Source organism: Pteronotus mesoamericanus, unplaced genomic scaffold (genome assembly GCF_021234165.1).
Source record: "Pteronotus mesoamericanus isolate MK-2021 breed Mesoamerican mustached bat unplaced genomic scaffold, CSHL_Meso_final scaffold_507, whole genome shotgun sequence".
Classification (NCBI taxonomy): Eukaryota; Metazoa; Chordata; class Mammalia; order Chiroptera; family Mormoopidae; genus Pteronotus; species Pteronotus mesoamericanus.
Genome location: NW_026555319.1, coordinates 428993 through 452615, shown reverse-complemented (window position 1 = coordinate 452615; position 23623 = coordinate 428993). Strand labels below are relative to the sequence as shown.

At 67.3% G+C, this 23623-nt stretch overlaps 1 protein-coding gene across 1 annotated transcript in view; it reads right to left on the bottom strand.

Moving 5' to 3' along the window:
• GALNT9 (polypeptide N-acetylgalactosaminyltransferase 9) overlaps window positions 1–11110 on the bottom strand; it is a 31663-nt gene extending 20553 nt beyond the window's left edge. The window contains exon 1 of the mRNA XM_054594442.1: window positions 10748–11110. Coding sequence (XP_054450417.1) covers window positions 10748–10988 — 241 coding nt within the window. The 5' untranslated portion in view covers window positions 10989–11110. The remainder of the gene's footprint in view (window positions 1–10747) is intronic.
• Between the last annotated feature and the right edge of the window lie 12513 nt (window positions 11111–23623).

The following is a 23623-nucleotide window of genomic DNA, read 5'->3' as shown; positions in this document are numbered from 1 at the left end:
TCACGGAAGGTTTAGGTTCATTTTACACGCTGCCAGCATCGTGAGCCCTCCCTCCTTCCGTGAGAGGGCGCGTCGGTTCTGCTTGAAAAAGTCATAAACGCTCACTGTGGAAAATGCTGGACACACGCGCACACAAACCACATGTGTATACATACATGTGTGCACATGCAGGGTCCCCCAGGGCCCCGCTCCACAGGGAAAACCAACACCAATATTTCAGTGCTCTGTGTTGTTTCTATACGATTACATAGAATGGCTGCCACCCAGTTTGATGCCGTCACACGCGGTGCACACAGGCCTGCGTTGCTCTTACCGGCGCCTCTCGGGCAGTTTCCTGCGTCACTAAAAATTCTGCACGCGCAGCACCTTTTACGGCTGCAAACATAAAACCTCGCCTTGTGGCCGTGGCGTTGGTTGGGTGCCGGGGGCCGAGCAGGCGGCTGGGGGGCCGGGCGCAGGTCTGCCCTCGCGGTCCGGCAGGACGCAGTCCCACAACGGGCCAACGCAGGACCGCGGCTGGGTCAGCGGCGCGCACCGGCGTCGTGGGAGCCACCGCCTGGCCCCTGACCACACACCAAGGGGACGCGGCTGCTGGGGCTCCCGGGGGCTTTGCTTCGGCCTGTGGGAAACGGGGGGCCTGCGGGAAATGGGGGGCCCTGGAGCATCAGGCACAATAACCACCGGTGGAGGGCACTCGGGGGCCTGAGAGGGAGCCCAGGGGCCTGGGCGGACAAGGCTGTCGGGGAGCGTCCAGAGGGAGAAGAGGAGGCTCCCTGAGGCAAGGTGGCCTGTGGGCACTGACGACTCGGCCCAGGCCGGCACCCCGCTCGGGTGAGCCCCGTCCTGGCCCGGGGGGGGCGATGCACTTGGGTGAGCCCCGTCCTGGCCCACGTAGGGAGGAGCTGGTGGGGGGCCCAGGCTGAGCAGGGCCTGAGCCCCACCTGGTGGGCAGGTAGGTAGCTCCCAAAAAACCGGGTCACGGGGAATCCGGGCAGAGGCGGCGGCGGCGGGCCCGGGCTGTGTGTGGGAAGCAGGTGGTCAGGATCAGGGCGGGAGGGGAGCTGGGGATGCCGGCCCACCTCCAGGGCCCTCTCCAAACCTGAGTCCCACACGCCCACGGGGCCGCACTCCCTCCAGAACATTCTCCGCTCCTGCGCGCCTGCTCAGAGCCCGAGAGGGCCCTGCCGTTAAACGCGTTTGGTTTTGGAGCCAGGGATGTGACTTTGGAGAGCAAAGCAACCTCTGTTGAAGGATCAGGGGGAACATGGGTCTCCCTCCTTCCAAATTCGTCACCGCTGTTGTCATCGGGCAAGATCGGGCGCCTGCGGGAAGGCCACCGGGCGCTCAGAGCCATTCCTCGTTCGCATAATTGTTTGAAGTTCCACTTTCCTAATTAGAGGAGACGAGGGGGAGGCGTGGCAGCGAGGAGGCGCGGAGAGGGCATGAGGCTTCGTTCACCGGAGACAGGCTCTGGGCCGTGCTCCGAGCCGGGGCACTTGCCAGACGTGCGTGCTCGCCCTCTCTCATTTGAAAGAGAGAGAGAGAGAGAGGCCGCTTTGTTGTTCCACTCCGTGCGTCGTCGGCCGCACGTGTCCTGACTGAGGGCCGAACCCCCAACCCTGGGACCGCAGGACGACGCCGCGGCCCACAGGGCTACCCGGCCGGCGCCCAGACGCTTCCTCCTGATGGGCCCCGGGAGAAACGACCGGGGTCCACGGCAAGCGACACTGCCCCCTGCACACGCGGGAGGCAGCGGGGCGTGCAGGGAACGGCGGCTCACCAGCTCCGCCCACAGGGGCCACGGGTGCAAAGACAGCAGGTCCCCTCGGCCGTGGGGATTCAGCAGCCCTTTCGCAGGTGGAAGACGTCGCGTTCTTCCCGTGACAGACACAGGGGGCGCACACCGGTGGGCTGGGGTGGACGTGGCAGGGAGAGCGTGGCCCCGAATGCCAGGTTCTGGGCCCTGGAACCTGTGTGCCTGTCGTCTCAAACCGTCAAGAGGCTTTGCAGAAGGGATTAAGTTAAGGCCCTGATGGGGGGAGCGCCCTGGGTCGTCTGGGAGGGCCCCAGGTTCCGTCACGCGTGTCCTTAACAGAGCGGGTAGAAGAGTCGACACAAGAGGAGGTCGTGGGGCGCGGAGGCAGAGGCGGCCGTGACCAGGCCACACGTGAAGGAAGGAACACCCGCGCCCTCAGGTGCTGGTGGTTCGTGTGTTTTTGCCTTTTACTTGCTGTCCTTCCCCCTTCCTCCGGCCTGGGACTAAGACTCAGTGCCTGGGCTGCAGCAGCCACCCTGGGACCGTGAGGCTGAGTGCCACGCAGCAGGACGGGGGAGCTGCAACCCCCACGGGGCGGGGCCCTTGAGGGCGCTGGGCCGCCCTCTGGATTCCGTGTTCCACGGGCAAAACAAACCGCAAGGCAGCCAGGCCACGTCAGCCAGGGTTTTGTCTGAGGCTCAGAATTCCCACCCAGAGAAGCTAGCGGGTGAGAGTTAGGGACGAGAGGGTGCGGTGACAAGCAAAGCCACGCTGCTGCCCGCAGCCAGCCCCCCCCGCCCCGCCCCCAGGGACGTGGCCGCGCCGGGACCGCAGCCCTCGGGAAGCGCACGGGCTGGCAGCTCCCGGGAGCCCTGCCAGCGGCCTCTGCCCCCCGAAGAGTCATCTCTCGCTTGGCAGCCACGCGTTCCAGGATACCTGGGACGTGTGGGCGGCTGCGATTTCTCAACTTGGAAGGAAGTGTGGTTTGCAGGCTCCAGCTTCTCGTTGAGTCACCGAATTCCATCTGTCACCGCGACATAAGCCAATATTCCGAGTGAGGCAACAGCCTCAAAGGAGACGCTGCCGGTCACAAGTTAATCCGGGAGGAAGAGGCAGCACGAAGGCGCCTTCAGGAAGCGGGAGCCGCCCCCACCAGCGGCGTCCGGCCGGCCGCCGCGAGGTGCGGCCTTGCTCACAGCTCAGCGTCGCGACGGGCCTGGGGGCGCACGGCCACCCGCAGCCCACGGGAGGGGTCTCGGCGTCAGCCGGGGGCCCGGCGGGCTGGCCAGTCTCCTTGAACCGACTTCGACCCCGAAAACTACTAAGAAAGTCAGATGTAAAACAACAGGAGCGACATCCGTTTCCACAGGGTTATAAATATCTGGCAAGAAATTACGAAGCTAAAATGAAGAGAAATGATACTCCCGGACATGAGTCAGCCCGTAACTTGCTTTTTTTCCGGGGACGGGGGCAGGGAGTCTAAATACTGCAAACCTGGCATTTCACAGAGGACACTCAGGGGAAGAGAGCCAGCGGGACCCCGTGTGGGGCGCAGCCTGGCGCCCCTGGAGCCCCGATGGGGTGGAGGCCCCACGGGCGGAGCCCCCAGGACCAGACCCGTGGGCAGCTGCCCGGGCCTCCAGGGGCACCGCGCACACGGTGAGGGCGGGGGGCGGGGGGCAGAGACCAGCAGAGACAGACCCCCAACGGGACCCTCACGCCGCCCGCAAAGCCGAGGCCTCTGTCTCCTGCTCCCAACGTCGCCGAGCGAGCAGGACACAAGGTTCGCAGCGGAAAACCACTGGCCACCTGCTGTGCCCTCGTGGGCCTGAGGCCGGGCAGCCCGCCCTGCGGCACATGTGGGGGCGGGGCGGGGGCAGGGGGGGCGGGGGACACAGCCGGGCGCAGAGCGTCTGTGGCCCCAGCTCCTGTCTCTTTGCCCTGTACGTGCTGAGGCCTGTCTAACGTGCCCGGCTGTCAATCGTGGTGGCTGCGGAGGGGAGACAGAAACGAGACTCGGGCTGGCTCGGCCTTCGCGGCCACGGCTCCCCCTCCGGCTGCCGCGTTTCCCGCTCTGCAGACGCCACGGTTAATTTCATTACGGACGGACGGTCCGCTCAGACTCCCCGGAGGCCCGAACTCGTAACCTGCTGCCAACAGCAGAGAGACTGGCGGCCCCTCTGACACTGCGCGGCCCTGAGTATGTTGCGGGGCGCAGCGTCTGTCAGATCCGTCCTCACGGAGACAAGCACAGTGTTTGGTGAATCTTCACACGTAACAACTGTGTCCAACTAGCACGGGTTTTTAGGGGGCCGCAGAACGGGGCTGAGGGACGGCTGGAAGTCTCTGCAAAATGGAGTTCCTGGCTCTTCCTTCCACCTCGTCGAGCAAGGGGAGGGTGTGGACGTCACACGACCGGCTCCTCCGCGTGGTGAGTGCCGACCGGCCCCAGGTCCGGGCGGTATGGCTGCGGAGAAGACACAGGGACTTCGGGGGGCCTACGACGCTGGATGACTCCCTCCCTTTGGGCTCAGTTCCCTTCTCAGATCCCGATGGCGGAACGTCCTGGGAAACACGCGCCCCGTGGGCCCAGCCCCCCGGGGGTCACAGACGGGAGGGGACCTGGCACTCCACGCTCTGGGGACAGGAGTGGGGGCGCAGGCTCAGCCCCAGGAGGGGACAGTCGGCCCAGAGAGTGAGGTTGGCTCTGTCCTGTGCATCAGGAGACCCGCCCCCCCGCCCCATTCACTGGGCACCAGGGACAGGGGTGGCGGGACCCCAGCTCACAGCAAGTGTTCAGGAAGTGCTCGCGGAGGGAGGAAGGGAGGAGCGAGTGCACAGGCAGCTGTGGGCTCCTGGTGAGGACGGAACCGGGGCTGTGGGCGCCACCCTGAGCTTTGTGCGCCAGGCCGTGACCCCCAGACCAGGGACGCCGGGCGAGCACAGAGGGCACGCCGACCGTGACCACGCAGAGTGCCCCACGCAGTGGCATCCTCACCCCGTCAGCTCAGGCCACATAACAAACGCCACCCGGGAGGGAAGGGAGAGTAGGCGAGGCACTTACTGCCCGCAGTCCCGGAGGCCGGCGGTCCAGGCGGGGGCGGCTTGTTGCCGGCCTGCAGGTGGCCGCCTTCCCGCTGGGCCCTCCCCCGGTCTGTCCTCTGACGGCGAGAGCCAGCTGACCCGGACTCTGCGAGACCCTTCTCCCTCACGTGAAAGCTTCCTCCATTCCAGAGCCCCCCTTTTTTGTTAAAAAAACCTCTGGACCCCCCAGGATAGGTAGGACCACGTCCTTCATCAGCAGGGAGCAGTTACAGAAGAAGGAGACCTTCGCCCACCTGCCTTTGTAAGACTGCGCGGGTCCGGAAGCGCGGGAGGGGGACTGATTCCGGTGCGTTGACGGGTCTCCCCGCCCCCCGGCAGCGCCGTGGCGGGAGGCTGCGTCGCGCGGAGCCTGTGCGAGGCCAGTGAAGCGTTTGGCTGAGGGACACATCCTCCTGCTCCCTCCCGGTGCAGGACACTCCTTCGGCCACCCAGCCCCAAATGTCACAGCGCAGCTCCGGCGTGGTGGCTCCAGCTTCTCTTCACCCCTGAGGCTGGTGGGTCTTCAGTGGGGCGTCAGGAAACGCACAGACTTATTTTTGTTGCATTTCCAGCCAACGAAGGATAAACTGTCCTCTCAGAAGAGAGCGCAGAGCCTCTGGAGTGCGCGAGGTGCCGAGCTGACTCGTGGACGCAAACGCGCTGAGGCCCGCCCACGCCGGAGCCGCGGGGGATCGCCCCACAGAGCCGGCGTGGGCGAGTCTCGGGGCGAAGCCAGCTCCGGAGAGGTGCGCCCCGCCCAGGGAAGGGAGCACGGGGGTACCGCAGGGGGAGGGTCGCCGCACTTCATGTCCCTGGACTAAGGCGAAGGTCCAGGCTGCCGGGCGCCACCTCGGTGTCCCCAAGGGGCGGAGGCTCTGGGACCCCTCTGGCCCGCCCGCGGGGGCTGGTGGGCTGGCCGTGGGGAGGAGGAAAGCAACACCGAAAAGCTGCAACCCTCCTCGGGGTGAGCGAAACGTGACTGCAGCTGTCGCCAGCGCCCGCGGCCGCAGACCCTGAGGAGAAAGGAACCCGCCACCCCGCCTGCAGGGGCCGTGCCGGGGGTGCAGCTCCGTCTGGGGGCCTTGGCTATGTTTTTGCTTTTCTAGTAAGTCGACCACGCGGGGCAGGCACCACAGTGACCGGGGCGCAGGCCGGCCCGGGACCCGATCCAGGGCGGGTGTTTCACGGCCGCAGCGCCGGGCTCGTGCCTCGCGGCGCGGACCCCGGAGGACGAAGACGGACGCCCTCGAGGCGGAAGGGCCCCTGGGACCCGCCAGAGGCCACCTCTGGGCCTGACGCTCAGAAGGAGCCAGGCGAGCACTGGGGTCAGGGGACGCGCATCCCTCCCAGGCGGACGCTCCCGCAGACGCCCGGCGCCCCCCTACACACGCGCTTGGGCAGGGGGTGGGCGTGCCGTGGGGCCAGCCGGGTTTCCCAGGCCCCCCCCCTCACTCTTCTCAGACCCCCGCCTCCCCCCACAGGACACGCGTCTGTAGGCCTCGGGGTCTGATGGGTCTGTTTGTATTGTGTGCACGGCGTTGGCGGGGCACCTGCTGCGAGTCGGGGGTCAGGAGTCAGGCCCCCTGCCCCCGTGGGGCTGCGGTCCCACGTCCGAGGCGACACCCTGGGCCTGGCCGCGCCCTGGGCAGGGAACGTGGGCTCGCGGCCGGCCACGCGCGGCGAGGACTCTGCAGGTGGGCCCTTCCGGTGCTGCGTCTCAGCCGGGACACCTGTCTGTCGATAAAGCACCCGCCACGGGGGCGGCGGCTGCGCGGCGGGACACGCGCCCCATGCGGCCAGCGGCCGGAGGCGCCCGACCGTCCGCGAAGACCTGGCCCCGCCCCTCCCTGCGCCACGCCCGGCCGCCCTCCCGCCCTCCGTGCGGCTCCATTCGGGCTTTTTACTATGAAAACCGCGGAGCTCAGGCTACTGGTGGGGCTCTGGCGTCCTGATCACCAACCTGGGGCCCTGGGGACACGCGCCCCTTCACAAGCTGACCCTCCGCCTCCCGCCCGGCCACCTCCGACCCCCACAGGACCGTGGCCGCGGACGCCGCTCTGGGGTCAGACGCCCGGTAGGACCAGCGGGCCAGACAGGACTTGGGGCAGAAACGGACAGCGCGTTCAACGATAGGGACTCGCGCCGCGACACGCGTCGCCTGCCGGTCTGAGTCCGCCTCCAGCTTCCTCAAGGAGGAACCGCGGCCTCCGCAGCTCCACCCCCACGCGCCCCCCACGCGCCTCCCACGCGAAGGCCCCCCTTTTCACGGAGAGACAGCGGCCGGGCCCACAGCCGCGGGCAACAAGCCTGGCCCGACGGCGTTCGGGAGGCTGGTTCTGTTTCCACGGTCGCTGGTGCGGCCGCCTCCTGCCTTCGCGGATGGTGGTCGTGGGCAGTGGTCTTTTACATTGTTTTTAAGCCAAAACAATGAATTGTTTAGAGAAAGAGCCACTCAGTGACTCGATCAACAAACACCTATGAGGCGCTAACTACGTGCAGATCCCACCCGGACTCTGGGCTCGAGAGCCGTGAGCAAAGCCAGCTCCCCCCGCCCCCCGGGATGGACCCCAACGTGGCGCCTGCCCGAGTGCGGGAGAAAGGGTGCCCGTCGGGCACGAGTTCCTCAACTCCCGGGGGCCAGACCCGGCAGGACCCTCTCCCAGCAGAGCGGCAGGCGGGAGGTGAGCACCCTGCAGCCTCGGCACAGCCGGCGGGGACTGCCCGTGCCCGGGGCTGTCTCCGGACCGGAGGTTGCCGGGCGGGGAGACCACAGCTGGTCCTCGTTATTATAACTTAGACCCTTAATAAGTGCAGACTCGTGCGGCTCATTCTGAAGCAGGTCATGCCCTGAGCGGCTGGGGCCTCCCTCACTCCCTGCACAGCCCCGAGCAAGCCGTGCTGTGCTGCCCGCGGGCTCTCGGCGGCTCGGTCCCCACGGCGGACCCACGGCTTTGACCTCGGACGCTAACGTGTGCCCCACAGACTGGGGCTGCGGTGGGTCCGTGGGAGGGGCCCGGCGTGTATGTGCTCTGAACCTCGGAAATGACCTCCCTCGGGTGGGGGGGCGGGAAAGGGGGGCATGGGGGACATCTGTCATCGTGCCAACCGTTTAAAAAAACCAAAAAGAAAGGACCTCCCTCAAGAACCACAGACCCCCCTCTCCCCCAGCTCCCCTGAGGGAGAGTCACCCTCCTGAGGGGTCCAGGGACTCGAGAGGGCCGGGCGGCCGGGTCAGCGCACGCTGCCCTGCCCGTGCTGAGGGCCAGGCCCTGCCACTGCGGGGAGGGGGCTCCCCTGGTCGAGGCCCCCCCTCCACTGCCCGGGGCTCTACCCACACGCTGTGACCTGGCAGAGGCTTCACACGGGAAGAGGGAGATGTAACCCCAAGCCACCGGGGCTCAGGGGGAGCCCTTGCTCCCCGCAGTCCTGGGGGTTGGACGTGCAGACAACTGAGAGGGAACCGTCCCCCCCTCCCCTTCTCTTCGAGCTCAGAGACTCTCAAATTCTGCATTCGCAGGACTGGAACCAGTTTCACGCTCCGAGCCACGAGCGACTTACACATCCAGGAAGACGACTTCTGTCCACGAACGTCCCCCTTGCCCGGCCCCCCGGATGCGGACGCGGCCCTCGTGACGAGGGCTGTCCCCCGGGCGCTGCGCGCCAGCCCACACACAGCGCGGAGCGGGCCTCGGCGGGGGTTCCCCAGGACGCCCGGGGGGAGGCCGTGGCCGAAAGGGCACGGGGGCCCTGGGCAGAGCACCCTGCCTCTGCGGCCCGCTCCCCGGACGTCCGGTCTCCCACCAGCTCTCCAGCCAGGAGGGACGTCCAGGACGCAGCCAAAGCAGAGGGAAATGATGAACCCATTTCATTTTGGATTTCGTCCTCTCCTACCTCAATGCAGCTGAGTGAGCACCGGGTGGAAACTCCCTGGAACCAACTCCACCACGTTTCCTGGATCTGAACTAGAGCAGGCGATGCTGGAAAGGGCAGCCCCCCCGCCCCCGCGGAAGGCTCCTCGTTGCCCTTCCACGTCCTTCGCACGGGCCAACGGTGCCCGTCCGGGCGCCGTGTCGGGGGGCTGCCTGTGAGCAAGCGTCAGCCCCACTCCTGCGCCGGCCCCTTCTTCGGGACTGCCCTGGGGTGTCACACTGGGGCACTCTCGTCATTTCCAGCAGCAAACGCTGAATGACTCCTGGGTGAGACACCGTGCTACAGTCGTGGCCCGAGAGGCTGCAAGACAGACCTGCCACAGACAGCGAGCCCAGGGGGGACAGAGAGGCAAACTGACAGAGACAGAGGGACACAGAGGCGGGGAGAGCGGGAGGGGGGGGCGGGAAAGAAAGGAGGGGGACCCAGGGACACTGAGGAGGAGGGCGGGCGGGGTTGGTGCAGGGAGGGAGGAGCGAAGAGAAAGGGGGTCCAGGGAGCGCCGCGCTGGGGAGAGGCTGAGCGGGCACGCGGTGACCCCCGTCCCGAAACCCTCCGCCAGCTCAGGCCAGGGCCGGCGGGTGAGCGGAGGGTCCCGCTCCGGCCGCCGCTGACCGCCCTGGCTCTCCTCCTGGAAGGGCGAGGCGGGAACGGCGCGGCCCCCACGCCACCCCACCAGACGGGCTGCGCCGTGTTTATGTAACTGCCCGGCGCTCCCCGGAACAGACCGTGACACCCTGGCCGACACTGTCCAGTGAGGCCACGCACCCCTGCGGGGCACAGGTCTCCCTGGCACGCGTCGCCCACCAGAGCAGCCGGCCGAGCGGCCGCCGAGCGAAGCTCCCCTCCCTTGTGGTCTCGGTTGTGCAAGAAACACCGGAAAAGCCACGGGGCCTTTTGAACCCACACCAGGAGCAGCCCCAGGAGCCCCGGGGAGCGAGAAAGCGCCCAGCGGTGCGGAGGGCACCCTGCTTGCTCCCGGCGGCCAAGCCTGCCCACCGTCCCGCACCTCAGGGGCCACCAGGACTCCGGGGTCAGAGGTGCTGCCCGGGGCCAGGCAGGGCGCCCGGACTCCCCCAGCTGGGCCTGCGGCCGACTCCCGAGGCTTTGCTGGGGCTGCCAGAGCGAAAGCCGGAGGCAAAGCCCCAGGCGAGGGAAGCGCACATGTCCCCCCTTCCTCCGAGCCTGGCCCAGGGCCGCGCCCCGAGGGGAGCCCTCAGTCCCAGCGGCTGTGGCCGGGGGCCTGACCCCTGGAGCCAGCGCCGGGGCTCAGGGTGGCCCGCATGGGTGAGCAGCCCCCACCAGCACCTGGGCTTCCCCCGGATGCTGCCCTGGGGCCAGGCGCCGGGCGCTGAGGCCGGGGCCGGGGGGGGGGGGCACCTCTGCCGTTCACGCCTTCCGGGCGCCTACAGGGCCCCTGAGGACTCGTCCACCTGTCAGTCCCCGCAGCTTCGCACTGGTCCCCAGCACTTGCCAGAGCGAGCCCTGGGTAGCCCCAGGAGGGGCGGCCGGGTGAGCCCAGGGCTCCGGCAGCCCCTCTCCCAGCAGTAAAAGGACACAGGCCAGCAACTTGGGCTGGGCAGCGTCGCCCCCGCCCCGCGCTTGAGCCTCAACCCCGGCCTCGGAGGCGCACACAGCGCTGGGTGACACCTGCTCGGCACGCAGGTCGTAGGACCTCTTCAGAAGTTCCCGCAAGTGCTCTCAGGGAATAGGCTGGAGTCCTTGCGTGTGTGGTGAGGGGTGGCTTCAAGTGCCCACTGGTGGCACCAGTGGTCGCCGGGCCAACGCCCTTGGCGAGCGAGGCTCTCCGGACGCCTCCCGGAGGCACAGAGGCTCCACCCCAGCCTCTGCTGGCCTCCCGCCCCTGGGGTGGGCGTGCTAGCGCCAGCGGCTGGAACAGCGCTCAGGGCCCGCGCTCGGGGACAGTCCCGCACCCCCGCCCCCCGCGCCCCTGAGTCCCAGCGGGACCCGCCGGCTCACCGTTCAGCTGGTTGTAGACCACCTCCTCCAGGTGGTCCAGGCGCTGCAGGATGGCCTCGCGGTCCGCCCGCGCGCCCGCCTGGGTCAGCCGGCTGCGCACCCGGCGGTCGGCGCTGCGCACGAGCTGCGCCAGCCCCGCGGACCGGCCCTGCAGGCGGCAGTACACGGAGAAGAGGATGATGCCCACGAACACCAGGATGTTGACCGTCAGCAAAGTTTTGATCTTCCTGGCCACCGCCATGAACGCGGCTGGAAGCCGCTGGCGGCTGCCTCACCCACGGGGCACCTGGTGGGCCCGGCCGCCGGAGACTCCGCCCAGCCCGCTGCTTCGGGGACCATGAGCCACCGACCGGCTGCGGGCCACGCGGGCTGCGGGCGGGGCTGTGGGAGGGGGGTTGCGGGGGGCGGGGGGGACTGCGGGCTGGGGCTGCGGGCGGGGCGAGGGGCTGTGGGCTTCGGGGGACCTGCGGGCGGGGTGCGGGGGCCTCGGGCGGGGGTCGCGGGCGGGGCTGCGGGCGCGGGGAGGGGCCGCGCGCCGGGTCGCTGCGCCGGGAGCTGTCCTTTCAGCACCGCCGCGTCCGCTCAGCGCGCCCCGCCGCCGCCCGGGGTCCCCGCGCGCAGGGGCTGCCCGGGGCCGCGGGCGCGGGGCGCAGCCGGCATCCTCCGCAGAGGGGCGCGGCCCCGTCTCCGTCTCCGGGGCGGCGGGCGGGTCTGGGGCCGCGGAGGCGAAGGCGGCGCGGGCCGGGCGGGCGCTCCGGCTGCCGTGCGGCTCCTGCCCGCCCCGCAGTCACGGCGCCGGTGCGGAGTGACGCTGCCGCCCGGCTCATCAGCATGCACGCGGCGGCTCCGCGCCCTCCTCCCGCCCCGCGCACCCCGCTCCCGGCCGGGGCCGGGGCCGCCCCACTCACCCTGCGGGGCGGGGTCCTAGCTCCCGGGGTCCCCGGCCTCGCGGCCGGGCCAGCAGGGGCGCGGGGCGGAACGGCGCGCTCCGAGACCCAGACCAAGGGCACCGGGCGGGCGCGGCGGGGGCGGAGCCAGCGGGCCCTGCCTCCCCACGCCCGGCCTCACACTCAGGATAGACCCCGAACTTGACTCCGATCAAACTTGACCCCATCAAGGCTGTGCTGACTTTGTCACTGGTGGGTGGGGGGTGCGGGGTGTTTTGTGGGGCGTACAGACAGCGGGGCCACAGCCACCTTGGTGGTCTCCCCGCTTCCCTGTGCCCCCGCCCGCCCCGCGGCCCCCACCCCGCCCCGCCCCCGGAGGAGGGCTGGGAAGGGCTGAGTTCAAGGACAGGTGGACTGAGATTTCACAGGACCTGGGGCACCGCGAGGTCAGGGGCCACAGACTCCTGGGCGGCAGGTTGTTCCCACGGGGTCACCTCTGGCCCCTCGTCCAGCACCCGCCCCGCAGCCACCTGTCCTGACCCCACAGCGGCCTATCCCGCACCTCCGGGTAGATCTGGCAGAGCAGAGAGACCCGTCGCCCCTCTACCTATGAAAATTTCTTTTCCTTCTCGGACTTTTTGTCTCAAGAAAGTCAAAGGAAGGGGAGGCCCGCTGTGCAGAGTTCACCGCGCAGCCACTTCTTCCGAGAGATCGCGTTTCTGCTCTTAATTATCACTCCAGAGCAGCCTTCGACGCAGCACGTTGGATAAGCACGGGTCTGTTTTTGATAAACAGCCATTCTCTTCCCAGGAAATATTGCATTTTTCTGATTATAAAAAGCCAGGGTGGAAGGGCAGTCTTTGGAATAATAATCCAAACAGTTCGCGTTTACGCGGCCGTGAGATTCTGCCCGGCTTCCTTCCAGGTCCCTGATGGCTGTGAACCGGTCGACACCGGCAGCAACCGCGCGGTGGTGCGAGCCGCTGTGATCTGATTTTATAAATGGGGAAACCGAGGCAGCGCGCGGGCGGGCGCTTTGCTGAAGGTCATGCCAGTGGCCAAGCTTGGGTCTGGAATTGAAGCCCAGACAACGCGGCTCCGCAGTCAAATTTCTTAGCCACTGTCACTCAAGGAAAAAAAAATATCAAGCACTTTTCATTATATGTTTTATTGAAAGTGATGTTAAAGTGGTTTTGCAGGAGAAAACATCGTTTTGTTCATGTAACTACATTGTACTGCATCCTAAATTTAGTAACAATGATATATCCCAAAAGGCATCAATCTGAGGCTAAATTTCATTCGAAATTGGCGCACGTTGACTTGGGGAAACTGGGGGCTCTTCTACAAAGAGGGACTGCACCTCATAGCCCAGAAAACTGGCTTTCATTTTATTTTCACACAGACAGAGGGCTGAGCTGTGAGAGGCATGGTCCCACGCGGAGCCTGTCACTAAGCCCTGGACCCCGCGCCTGGACTTCCTCGGTGGCCAGCCCTCAGAAGTGGGCGCGCGCTGTCCCCGCCGGAGGGGTCCTCGCCGGGCTGCAGACGCCACGTGGGACGGTGGGACAGGGGAGCGGAGGGCACCAGAGAGGAAACCGTGGGCGTGTGACCCGGTGACGGGCAACACTGGGCTCGTCATGGTCAGAGGCCACGCTCTGCTGGGTCATCCTGGACGTTGCCTGGGCTGAGCAGGAGCCTCTGAGTTGGGCCTCGCTCTTTGCCGGGACCACAGACGGACACTCAAGAGCCACGAGCAGGGTCTTTCCTGTCCTGCGGGGAGAAGGCATGTCCTGTTCACAGTTCCGCCGGGCCCGCGGCACGCCGTGTTTTACCATCGACGCGCGTGCGCGAGCAGCGGCCCGCGGCTCCCACCGGCAGGGCTGCCCGCCGCTGTGCGGCACGTCCGCAGGGTCCTCGGGGGCTTCTGCCGAGGCGTCCCTGCGGGGCCAGCCTCTGGGGAGCAGCCACCTCACGGGCTGCCGACGGCCGTGCCCGGGTCGGGGAGCATAGCGCAGCGGGACGGCGTGCTGGCCTTGAGGCTCAGCCCAGAACCGACGTTTGCCGTCCCCACCCTCAGTCGCTGGCCGAATGTCGTGCGCAGCGAGACTCTACCAGGAGCTGGAAGATCTGGGACTCAGTGAGCAGAGCTCGTGGCCCGCGCGCGACCTTCCAGAAAATCAGGGTTTTATTCCACACAACTCACCTCACACTCCCACATGCCAGGCTCCTGGGGTGCAGTGCCCGGTGGCTGTTAAGGTAGAATTTAATGCAACCGTTTTATAGAAGAGACGACCAACGCGAGAAAAAAAGAAAAGATTCTGCGGTGAATTTTGGTTTAGACCAAACTCGTTGGCGGGCGTGGACCGTGGACGTCGGCGTCAGGCTCCGGAGCCAAGTCCTCTGAGAACCGACACTGGGGCCTCCGGCGGGCGGCCGTGTCGCTCCTCCAGGCCACTCTCAGCGGGGGAGGCAGGCGGCAGGCAGGGTGTGCGGGCCACGTGCTTGCGAGCCATCGACCTTCCCGCGCCAGCGGCCCCGAGGCGGCAGGCGGCGAGGGCCCAAGGACGCCGCCAAACCGGAGCGCGGCTCAGCCCTCCCGCCTCCGAGGAAGCCGCCGGCTCTGGCGGCCAGCAGCTCTAAGGAGTCAGCAGAGACGTTTGCGGAATCCGTTCATTAGCCACGGTCCCAGCCTTGGACGTCCCGTGTGACAGCTGGCGAGCCCACAGCCCATTACCTCGGCAGACGGCTCGGCGGGCCTCAGGCCGGTGACGGCCTGCGCTGCGCTCGGCAGGCGGGCGGGGGAGGCAGAGGCGCCCGGTCCGCGTGAGCCAGGGCAGGAGAGGGACGTGTGCGAGCGGGGACATGCATGTGACAGGGCGAGTCTGTGTGTGTGTGTGCGCGCGTGTGTGCGCGCGTGTGAGAGAGAGAGAGGGAGGGAGGGAAAGAGAGGGGCGGGAGACGCAGGGAGAGCTGGGGGCTGGGATGGGGTGGGAAATGGGAGGGTACTAACCGAAATGAAAACTCGGGTGTCCTTTTCTGTCCTCTTCTCCCAGACATTCTAGAAGCGCCACAGAGCGTGAGAGGCCGCACTGGCTGGAGCACCGCGTCCCGCTGGGGCCTGGGCGGACCCGGCTGCCTGGCTGCCACGTCGCAGCGTCGTCCCCCGTCCCGGGCAGCCAAACGCCTGTCCCTCGCCTGCCTCTCAGGACGAACGGCTTCTCCTCTAGAACGGCTCCCGGGTCCGGCTCTTCGTTCGTTCCCCCAACACTGGAAGAGCGTTGACCAGGGGCCAGAACCCACTTTCTAGACGGGGAACGAGGGGCCCAGAGAGGGTTAGTGACTTGCCTGCAGTCACGCAGGTATCGGAGGTGGGCGGGCTCAGCCTGGACAGCCTGGCCCGGGGGCCCGGCCTGTGAGCGCCAGCCCGCACCGCCCCGGCCGCCGCGGCACCTCCGGTATCCATCCTGTCTCCCGCTGCGCCGCACAGGGATCTCTCCTGCTTCCTGCCGGCCCGGACGGGGACGTGTCCCTTCATCACGGTGCCAGCACCGCCAGAGAGCGCTCAGAACAACAGCGTCCGGTCACTTAGCATGTGGGCAACGCAGGCAGGACACCCCTTCCGCTCCCTGCGGTCTGAGCCCTGCCCGCGGACAGGGTGGAGGCGGCCCCAGGCCGGAAGCTGGCAGGGTCAGTCCCTGCCGCCAGCCTGTGGCTGAGGCCAGTCGGTGGCCGGGACCCAAGCCGCACAGTCAGGACACCGGCCCCGGCCCCGCCACCCGCACCGGCAGGAGGGCCGAGCCTGCATTCCCCTGTTCAGCCTCAGGCCAGGGCTTGTCCTGGATCCGCCCGGGCTCCGGCCAGCACCAGGCCAGGACACGCAGGCGCCGCGACGTGTTGGCCGCGGTGAATTCAGGTCTCTGGCCTCCAGAGCCGCGGGAGGCACGTTGATGTCGTTTTAAGTGGCTCGGTTTGCGGTGATTTGTTACGGCAGCCTGGGAAACTCGTGGAAAGACTTTAAAACAAGAGTCAAGTGTAAACAATAATGACAAGTGTACAACCAACAGCATCGTGAATACTCAAGGGCGTCCTGCCTGCCTGGCCCCAGCTGGGCCGTGTCCCGTGTCCCGTGTCCCCAGCAGGGCAGCCCCGCCTGCTTCAAGGGGGGCGGCAGGCCGCTGCTCCTGCGGACGGGTCTCGTCACAGACACAGAGCCCGCCGGCCACAGGGCCAGGGGCAGCTTCTGGTCCTGGACGTGGTCTCCCCGGGAATCGCAGGTGCTCTTCTCAAGCCAGTGGCAGAAAGGCTCGGTGTGTGGCCAGGGCGCAGGCCCCCCCGAACCCCGTTTGCTGCAACGTGACACTCCCCTCCCCTCCCACAGCCTCTCCAAGCTGTGCTGTTCGGGCTTTCGGCCGAGCTCCCCCCAGGCAGAGTGCCGCGCAGGGAGATGGACGGCAGCTGGGTGCGCAGCGACGGTGCTGCCGGCTCGGTGCCACCTTCCCGTTCCATCTGGTGGGAAGGAGCGCGCGGCGCGCCGATAAACCCGACGTCCCTGCAGCCTCCGGGGCGCCTGTCCCCGGGAGCCGAGGGCCAGCGCAGGGGGGGGTCGCCCCCACTCGGGTCTCCCGGCACCGGCCCCAGGGAATGAGCGAAGGGACACGTGAGCAGGGCTGCGGTTGCGCGTCTGAGGCTGCGGAGGAGGGGACAGCCGGACGACAAGAGCCAGACACACGGACGCGGGAGAGCCGCCGCCAGGCCCCGCGCGGGTCCGGCCTCCGCCGCCTTCTCTGTGGGGCGGTCCTGTGGCGGCGGCCGGTGCCGGGACTCTGGGCGGCGTGGGGCGGCCCGGCCGGATCGCGGGCTCCGCAAACGCGCCGAGCTCTGGCCTGGGCCTTCGCCAACGCTCACTGCTGTGTAATTTAATCTAATTGATTAATTAGATCTAAATAATTTTTAAACAAGCTGTAATAACAGTTATAGGATTTCAGGACTACATATAATTTTCTTAATGACTTTTATCAGAGGAAACTGTCCACTGGGACTTGGGGTGGCTGGTCACCCACCCTGCAGGGGCACCTTTGTTGTATCCCCGCCACTGAATTATGCGCTGGTGGTCGCCACAGGCCCGCGGGTGACGAGCCAGCACCCAGGGCTCCACCGGCTGCGGCGGGCACATGCATCGGCTCGCTGGTCCCTGGCCGGGGCTCGCGGGCGTCACGGCTGCAGCTGTGGTCCCCTGTGGGCAGCGGGTGGCTCTGTCTATCGGGGCTTTCGGCAGGGACGGCCCCACTGTCCTCGGGCTGCTGGCCAGCGTGTCCTGCAGTGCGCGTGGCCAGGCAGAGGGGAGGAGGGGGCACGTGCGTCTCCAGCCGTGAGCGTTCAGCCCCTGCCCGTGCACAAAGGGGCCCACGCCGCAGAGTCGGGCGCCGCCACGTGCCGGGCAGAGGGCTGGGGGCGGGGCACGCCCCAAGCCACAGGGGCCATCGATCTGCCGACGTCTGCAGTTGCAGGCGAGAGACCCTGGCCCAGAATCGTGGGAGCAAGAGCGGGATTTACGGCGAAAATGCAAGCAAGACCGGGGGCCGCACAGCACAAGCCGGGGGCAGAACCAGGAGCATCCTCGGCGGGAGCCAAGGGAGGGGGCGGCAGCCATCGAGGGGCAGACGGCCCACCACTCCACGGTGTCCCCTCGGGCCGAACAAGCGTCAGCCTTTCTCAGGCCCCTGAGGGCAGGAAAGAGTCCCCCCAGGACTTCGCGCCGTGGGGACCGGAGGCCCCAGGAGAAGAGGGTGCAGTTTCCAGAAGTGGGAGGAATGGGTGTCGGCTGCAGGCACCACGGAGATGCCACGCGGAGCCCCTGGGCCCCTGTTCCAGGCGAGGCGCCGCGGGGCCACCCGCACCGGGCACGGCAGGCGGCTGCGAGGGAGGCTCCCGCTCTGAGGGTGTCAGCTGCCTTCCCTGGATCCCACGCGGCCTCGTCACAGCTGAGCACGTGCTGTGTCTCACGCGGGGCCCGTCGGCTCGCCCGGTCCTTGCCCCAACCCTACGGCGTCGGCACCGACACCCTACCCTGCCACGCTGCCGATGCCGTGGGCCGACTGCGCCCCTTCAGATTCCCAGCTGGAAGCCCTAACCCCCAGCACCGCGGGACGCGGCCTTGTTTGGAGACAGGGCCCTTGCCGATACAACCAGTTAAGTCAGGGTGAGGTCGCCCCAGAGCAGGGCGGGGGCCCTGGAAGAAGAGGCAGTCAGGACACAGACACGTGCAGGGGCGAGCCCGTGAGGACACGGGGGCCCGGCCATCAGCCGCCATGGAGCGGCCTCGGAGGGGGCCAGGCCTGGGACGGCTGGCGCGCGGATGTCCGGCCTCCAGGACGGGGACAGTCGGTGCCCCAGGACGCTGACACCGCAGAGGAGGAGCCGGGGTGCAGGGGGACAGCCCTCAGCTGGAAGGAGGGCCGGTCCCCTGGGCTGCGCCCAGAGCTGCATGGCCGCTCCCCCAGGCTTGCCGGCCGCACAGCACAGCGGTCCGCTGGCGGGGAGACTGGGAGGGGCCCGGCTGGGGGCGCCTCTCAGAGCCTGGCGGTGAAATTCCCAAGATTTCTCCTTAAAAGCAGCGGCAGAGCTCTCCATTAATTCTCTGTGAGCATAAACGTTCCCACAGGCTCCACTTACTGGCTTCCCTGGAACCAAGTTTTCCCAAAGAAGCTCCGTTTTAATTTGAATATCAAACACCCAGCACAGCAGGCTCCTGAGGTCCCCACCCGGCTCCCACCCGGCTCCCACCCGGCTCCCACCCGGCCAGGGGGCGCGGCCAAGCCGCCTGCAACCAGGTGGGAAGCCCCAGGGGGTGCGGCCCTCGGAGGGCCCGACCCCCCTTCCCGGCAGGAGGTGAAGGGTCTCACGCCCAAGGCCCCTCCTTCGTGGCAACGTCCTTTCAAAGAGCCTCCAGGGGCTCCTGCTCATCTGTTTTCTTTGGCCTGTCAACGCGTCTTCAAAACGTGGAGCTATTTACCAACACTTGCAAACCAAGACATTCCACGTGGCAGGGCTGTCGGCGTCTCCGTGGGTCTCAGACACGCGGCCGCAGGGCGCTGCTCTTTCCCCGAGTGGGAAGTGCAGGGTCCTGAGCGAGCGCGGCTCCCTCCTGGAGGGCGCGCGAGGCCGCTGGCCACCGCCCGCACCGGGCCGCCTCAGGGGTGCACTTCCCCGCCCCCGCCTGTGGCCCCGGCGGCGTGGGGGATCCCTCGTCAGACCCCCGACCCCCTGCCGGGTTCCCTGTGCCAGGAACGAGGTGCCACGGTCGCCATCACCCCCCCTCACCGCACGGCCCCCTACGAGCACAGGAGGCGCCTCCCCGCCCGCTTCACTCCCCGCCCGCAGGCCCCGGGGGTGCGCCCGCCCGCCGCGCACGGGCCGGAGGAGGTCGTGTCCTGGGCCTTGCTCACGTCCCACGGCGGAAGGGTCCTGGGCCACCTCGGCTGTGTGACCGTCTGCAACCTGGGGCCAGCGTCCCTGGTCCTCCTCTCACACCAAGGTTCCCTTGAGGAGCCACCTATTTTAAATCGACTGATGGAAGCAGAACCCACTCCTGATCCAGAAACGTCCAGGACTCACCTGGCCGTTAGCCGCGTCCACCCGCTCGGCCCAGGGACCAGGGCGAGGGTGGGCCCGCGACCCAAGACAGGCCCCCGGGACGCCGTCCTGGGGCTCTTCTGAGGAAGGAGGGCAGGGGGCGCCCTTTCCCCACCCGTGTGCCTGTCGGGGGGCGCGGGCGAGGAGCGCGGGGCCGTCGTCCACTAGACCCTCCCCTGGCCGCGTCCCCGTCCCCGAGCGCAGAGCCGAGGGTCCCCTCCTATCCGCACCAGGAACGCCCCCAGCAGAGATCGCCCCGCCCCGCCCCGCCCCGCCCTGCCCCGCCCCGAGCTCCCGCGTTCCCAGCAAAGACGCGGGCGGGGATTGGCACGATGGAAGGAACGGGTCCCCTAGGTTCCTTCTCAAAGAAACTGCTTCTCCAGTGGGTGAATTTCAACCTCCTCCCTTCCTGCCAGTGCCCCACGCCGGCCCCTCCAGGCTGCGCGTCCGGACGCTTCCTCCCCGCCTTCCCCGCGTGGGCGGCAGACGGAAGGGGGCGGCTGAACGTGTGGGGCAGCGCAGGGGCCGTGGGCGCGGGCTGGGGCCTCGGGCTGGTCCTGTGCTGACCGACCGTCCGCCCTCACGGGCTCTGAGCTGGTCTGGAGGAAGAGAAAGGGCCACTGAACGGTGGCCTCCGCGCCGGGCCGCCCCGAGCAGCTTCTGGTCGGCAGCCCTGCCCGGCGGGCCAGGACAGAGCCGTCGCCCCGCGTGGTGACCAGGAAGCAGCCAGGCCCTGGAGGGACTCGTTGCTAAGCTCCTGTCTCCTCTCCAGATGCCGTGAACGTCCCAGGTGATGCAAACAGGCTGCCCCGCCGACCCACTTGGGACACGTCACCTCCCACTGGCCGGTGAGAACGGCCTCCCCTCGACCTGTGTGTCAGAGGCCTGGCGGATACACAACCAGCTGTTCTCAGAACATGCCAATCTAATTGCCTCGCTCGGTCCGTGGGTGTCCCAGGCATGGAACGCTGCAGGAGGAGGCCATGTGGGAGGCCCCAGCCATGTGCCGGGGGGCAGGGTGGCCCGGCTCCGAGCAGCAGTCTCTCGGCCTTTGCGCAGAAGCGAACCCCAGAAGCTGAGCAGGTTGGCAGCAAAGCTGGGCAGAGCCTGGCTTCGCGTCCACCTGGACACACTGCTGGACTACATTTCCCAGAACCCCTTGCTGCCAGGTATACCCTGTGACTGAATTCTGACCAATGATGTGCAAGCAGAAAAGAGGGGCTTCCTGTCCAGGCCTGCGCCTGGTCCTCAGTCCACCTCCACGGCTGGTGAGGGAGAGGATTCAGAGGCTCAGACACGGGAGAGGCCTGGGTCATTCGATGACCACTCAGGGTCCAGCTCGCACCTGCCACCCAGCCCCGGATGACCCACATGCATCATAACATGCGCTTTTTAATACTGAAAGTAAACACTGCTTGTATTATCAGCCTCTGCAATTTGCAGGTGTATCTGTCCCAACAGGTAGCATATTTTTCACCTGCTGATGCAATGTTCTGAGTCAATATCTGACAGGTTGGTCAGGCCTTTACCTGTGGCAAGTGGCAGAAAACCCAACTCAGAGGGGCCTGAGCGGAATAAATGGGACTGATTAGCCCCTGTAACTGGGACCATGGAGGGTGCAGGCACGGCTTGATCAAGGTGCCACAAGCAGCAGAAGGCGCCGGCGTCTCTCCTGGCACAGCCCTTCGGGCCGGCCTGGGTCAGAAAGACGCGCCTGCCAGGGTTCTCCTCGCCTGTGGGAGGGCCACACGCCCAGGGGACAGGAGCCCTAGGTGTCCAGGCTGGGACTCGCCGACCCTGCAGCTCAGTCAGCCACTCAGAGTGGAGGAGGGGCAGGTCTGCAAACAGAAGGGCCGCAGCCACTGGAGAGTCGCTGGCTGGTTCCAGGAGACACGGGGGTGCCAGGCGCCAGGTGCCGGGCCAGGGAGGCCAGCCCAGCCGCCCCACCCGCTTCCTCTGGGCCCTGCAGCACCTCCCTCCTTTCCGGCTGGGGAGGGGGCAGGGCTCCGCGTCCACACCCGCCCGTCCTGGCCCCGCGCTGCCCTGGGGGGGTTTATTCCGTCTGTGAGGAGAGCGGGTCCCTCTGGTGGCACATGTGGCCCTGGGATGGGACGTGTGCCGGCAGAGGTGAAATGCTGGTGACGCAGACACGGGGCAGCGGCACCCCCGGGGGGCCCTCGACCCCGCTGCTTGCTCTCCCCGCTGTGTGGAGTCAGTGCACGTACGATTTCCGCCACCTGCCTCCGCAAGGACCCGGCAGACTTGTTTTGCCAGCGGCCGCTTTCCCTTCTCCGCGGCGAACAAAATATCCGGTGTGTCTGAGGGCCTTTCAGCTCGTTTGTGACCCCAGGTGAGACCCAGGTGGGCCTGGGAACTGGACGGCCGTCTGCACGCGGCGCCAGGCCCATGCCTCCGCCTCCGCCCGCGGCCCTGCCCGGGGTCCTCAGGCCCCAGCGCCCGGCTCCCTCGGCGCCCCAAGCCACCCCCCACTAGAATCAGCTGCGGTGGCGATCCTGGAGGTGGGCGGTCTACATTTTTACCAGCGTTCTCTCCGTCCGCTACGGAGGTGAAACGTGGCTGGGAAGACGGGGCTTGCGCCCTCGGTCTCTGACAGGCAGCTGCTAGGAGAACACAGCGTGCGCTGTGGTCTCCGCACCCACGTCCTCCCTGCTGCGCTCGCTGGGGCTGCCACGGCCCGTGGCTTGGGGCTCCGTGACCGCGGCCCCAGAGCTCCGAGCTCCGGACGAGTCGGGGCTGTGGCTGGCGGACAGGCATCCGGAGCTGGGGGCGGGAGTGCGCCCACGCGCCCCCCACCACACAGGGGCCTGGGAGGCGGAGTTTCGGGGACTCAGTCCTCCTCCGGCCACGTGTCAGCCTCCTCTGGAGGATCCTGCCAGGACCCCGCATGCCCCCTCCCCCCGCGGCCAACCTTAGCTGGTCCGTGGGAGGAGCCCCCACGAGGGGACAGGCGCAACGCCCTTCCCTGCTCCGGTTGGACCCCCAAGGGCCGCCTTTGAAGGGGGAGGAGGAGGAGAGTCAGGAGCTTCCCCGCCACCACAGGGAGAGACTTGCTCCCACGTCCCCGGGAGCCGCTTCCACGGTTTCAGCCCGCCATCTGGGACGTTCCCGCTCGCACCCGCTGGTGTTCGCGTGCTAAAACTTTGCAGTCCCGGGTCTGCAATTGGGAGTGACTGTGTGTGGCAAATACACGCGCCGTCCATATGTTCCAGGGACACGGAACAGATTGCTTCCAGTCCCTCAGAAAACACAAACCAGCAAAGAAGGGAAGTAGAGCAGCCTTTGCCAGGCGCCCTCCTCCCGCAGGAGAAATCCCGGGGATTCTGGAGGAATAGAAAGTGCTGAGACGCGGGCGCGCCTGCTGTGGCCGTGAGGTGCGGGGCTGGGGCCAAGGCGGGGACAGCACTTCCCCCCCCCGCACCAGCGTCGGCGGGGCCCCGACTGCTGGCTTCTCCGGAGGCGGAGGGCGGAGGCACGTCCTGTGGGGAGCGAGCCCTCCCAGCTCCCAGAGGACGGTGGGATTAGTGATTAACCTGCGTTTGTGGACGTGCAACCGTGTGACTATTTGAGGAAGCGCACCCGGCGCGCTGTCTCCCGCATGTGAATTTCTGCTGCAAGAGAGAACGAGTGAACGATGGAGGGGAGACAGAGCTCAGGCAGACGGAACAGACCGGCCCCCCAGGGTGCCTTCCACCGGGCCTGGTCCCTAAACACGGGATTCGCACCCAAAGCAGAAATCGTCAGAGTGGGCACGTCGCCCTTCCGGAAGCTCCTGTCTCTGGTCTTGATGCCGCTCTGGACACACGATCGTTTGTCATTTAACCCACATTCCCCCAGGGAGGGAGCAGGAAGGTCAGATTCGAGGAAGGATCCTTCCCACCAGACGCTTCTTATATCACCTAGGACAACGCAGTTGAATTGCGCCATTATCTCTGAGCTTTTATTATCCTGGCTATTGATCTTCCCTGTTAATGAAGCCCATATAATTAAAGGACTGGAAAGCGACGCCTGGGGATAATGAACCGGCTCTCAGGTGCGCGCGGCCAAGGAGCCCCGGCGGCCAGGAAGGAGAAGGCTGCCCCTCGGCTTCCTGGCCTCTTCTGTCGCCTGGCTGGCCTGAAGGACGCGGGGACCCGGGGAGGGCCAGCCCTGACCCCCACCCCCACAGAGGCGGGGGGGGGTGGGCTCTCCCACCCCTGGGGCTGCTGAGTGTGGGCAGGAAGTCCTAGCTGCCATCACCGTAACCATGGTAACCCCCTATCGGCTCTGGAAACAAAGTTCCGCTCTTCCCCCTGTTTCCAGCGGCTGCTCAGTCTCGCACCTGAACTTCTTGAGCAGC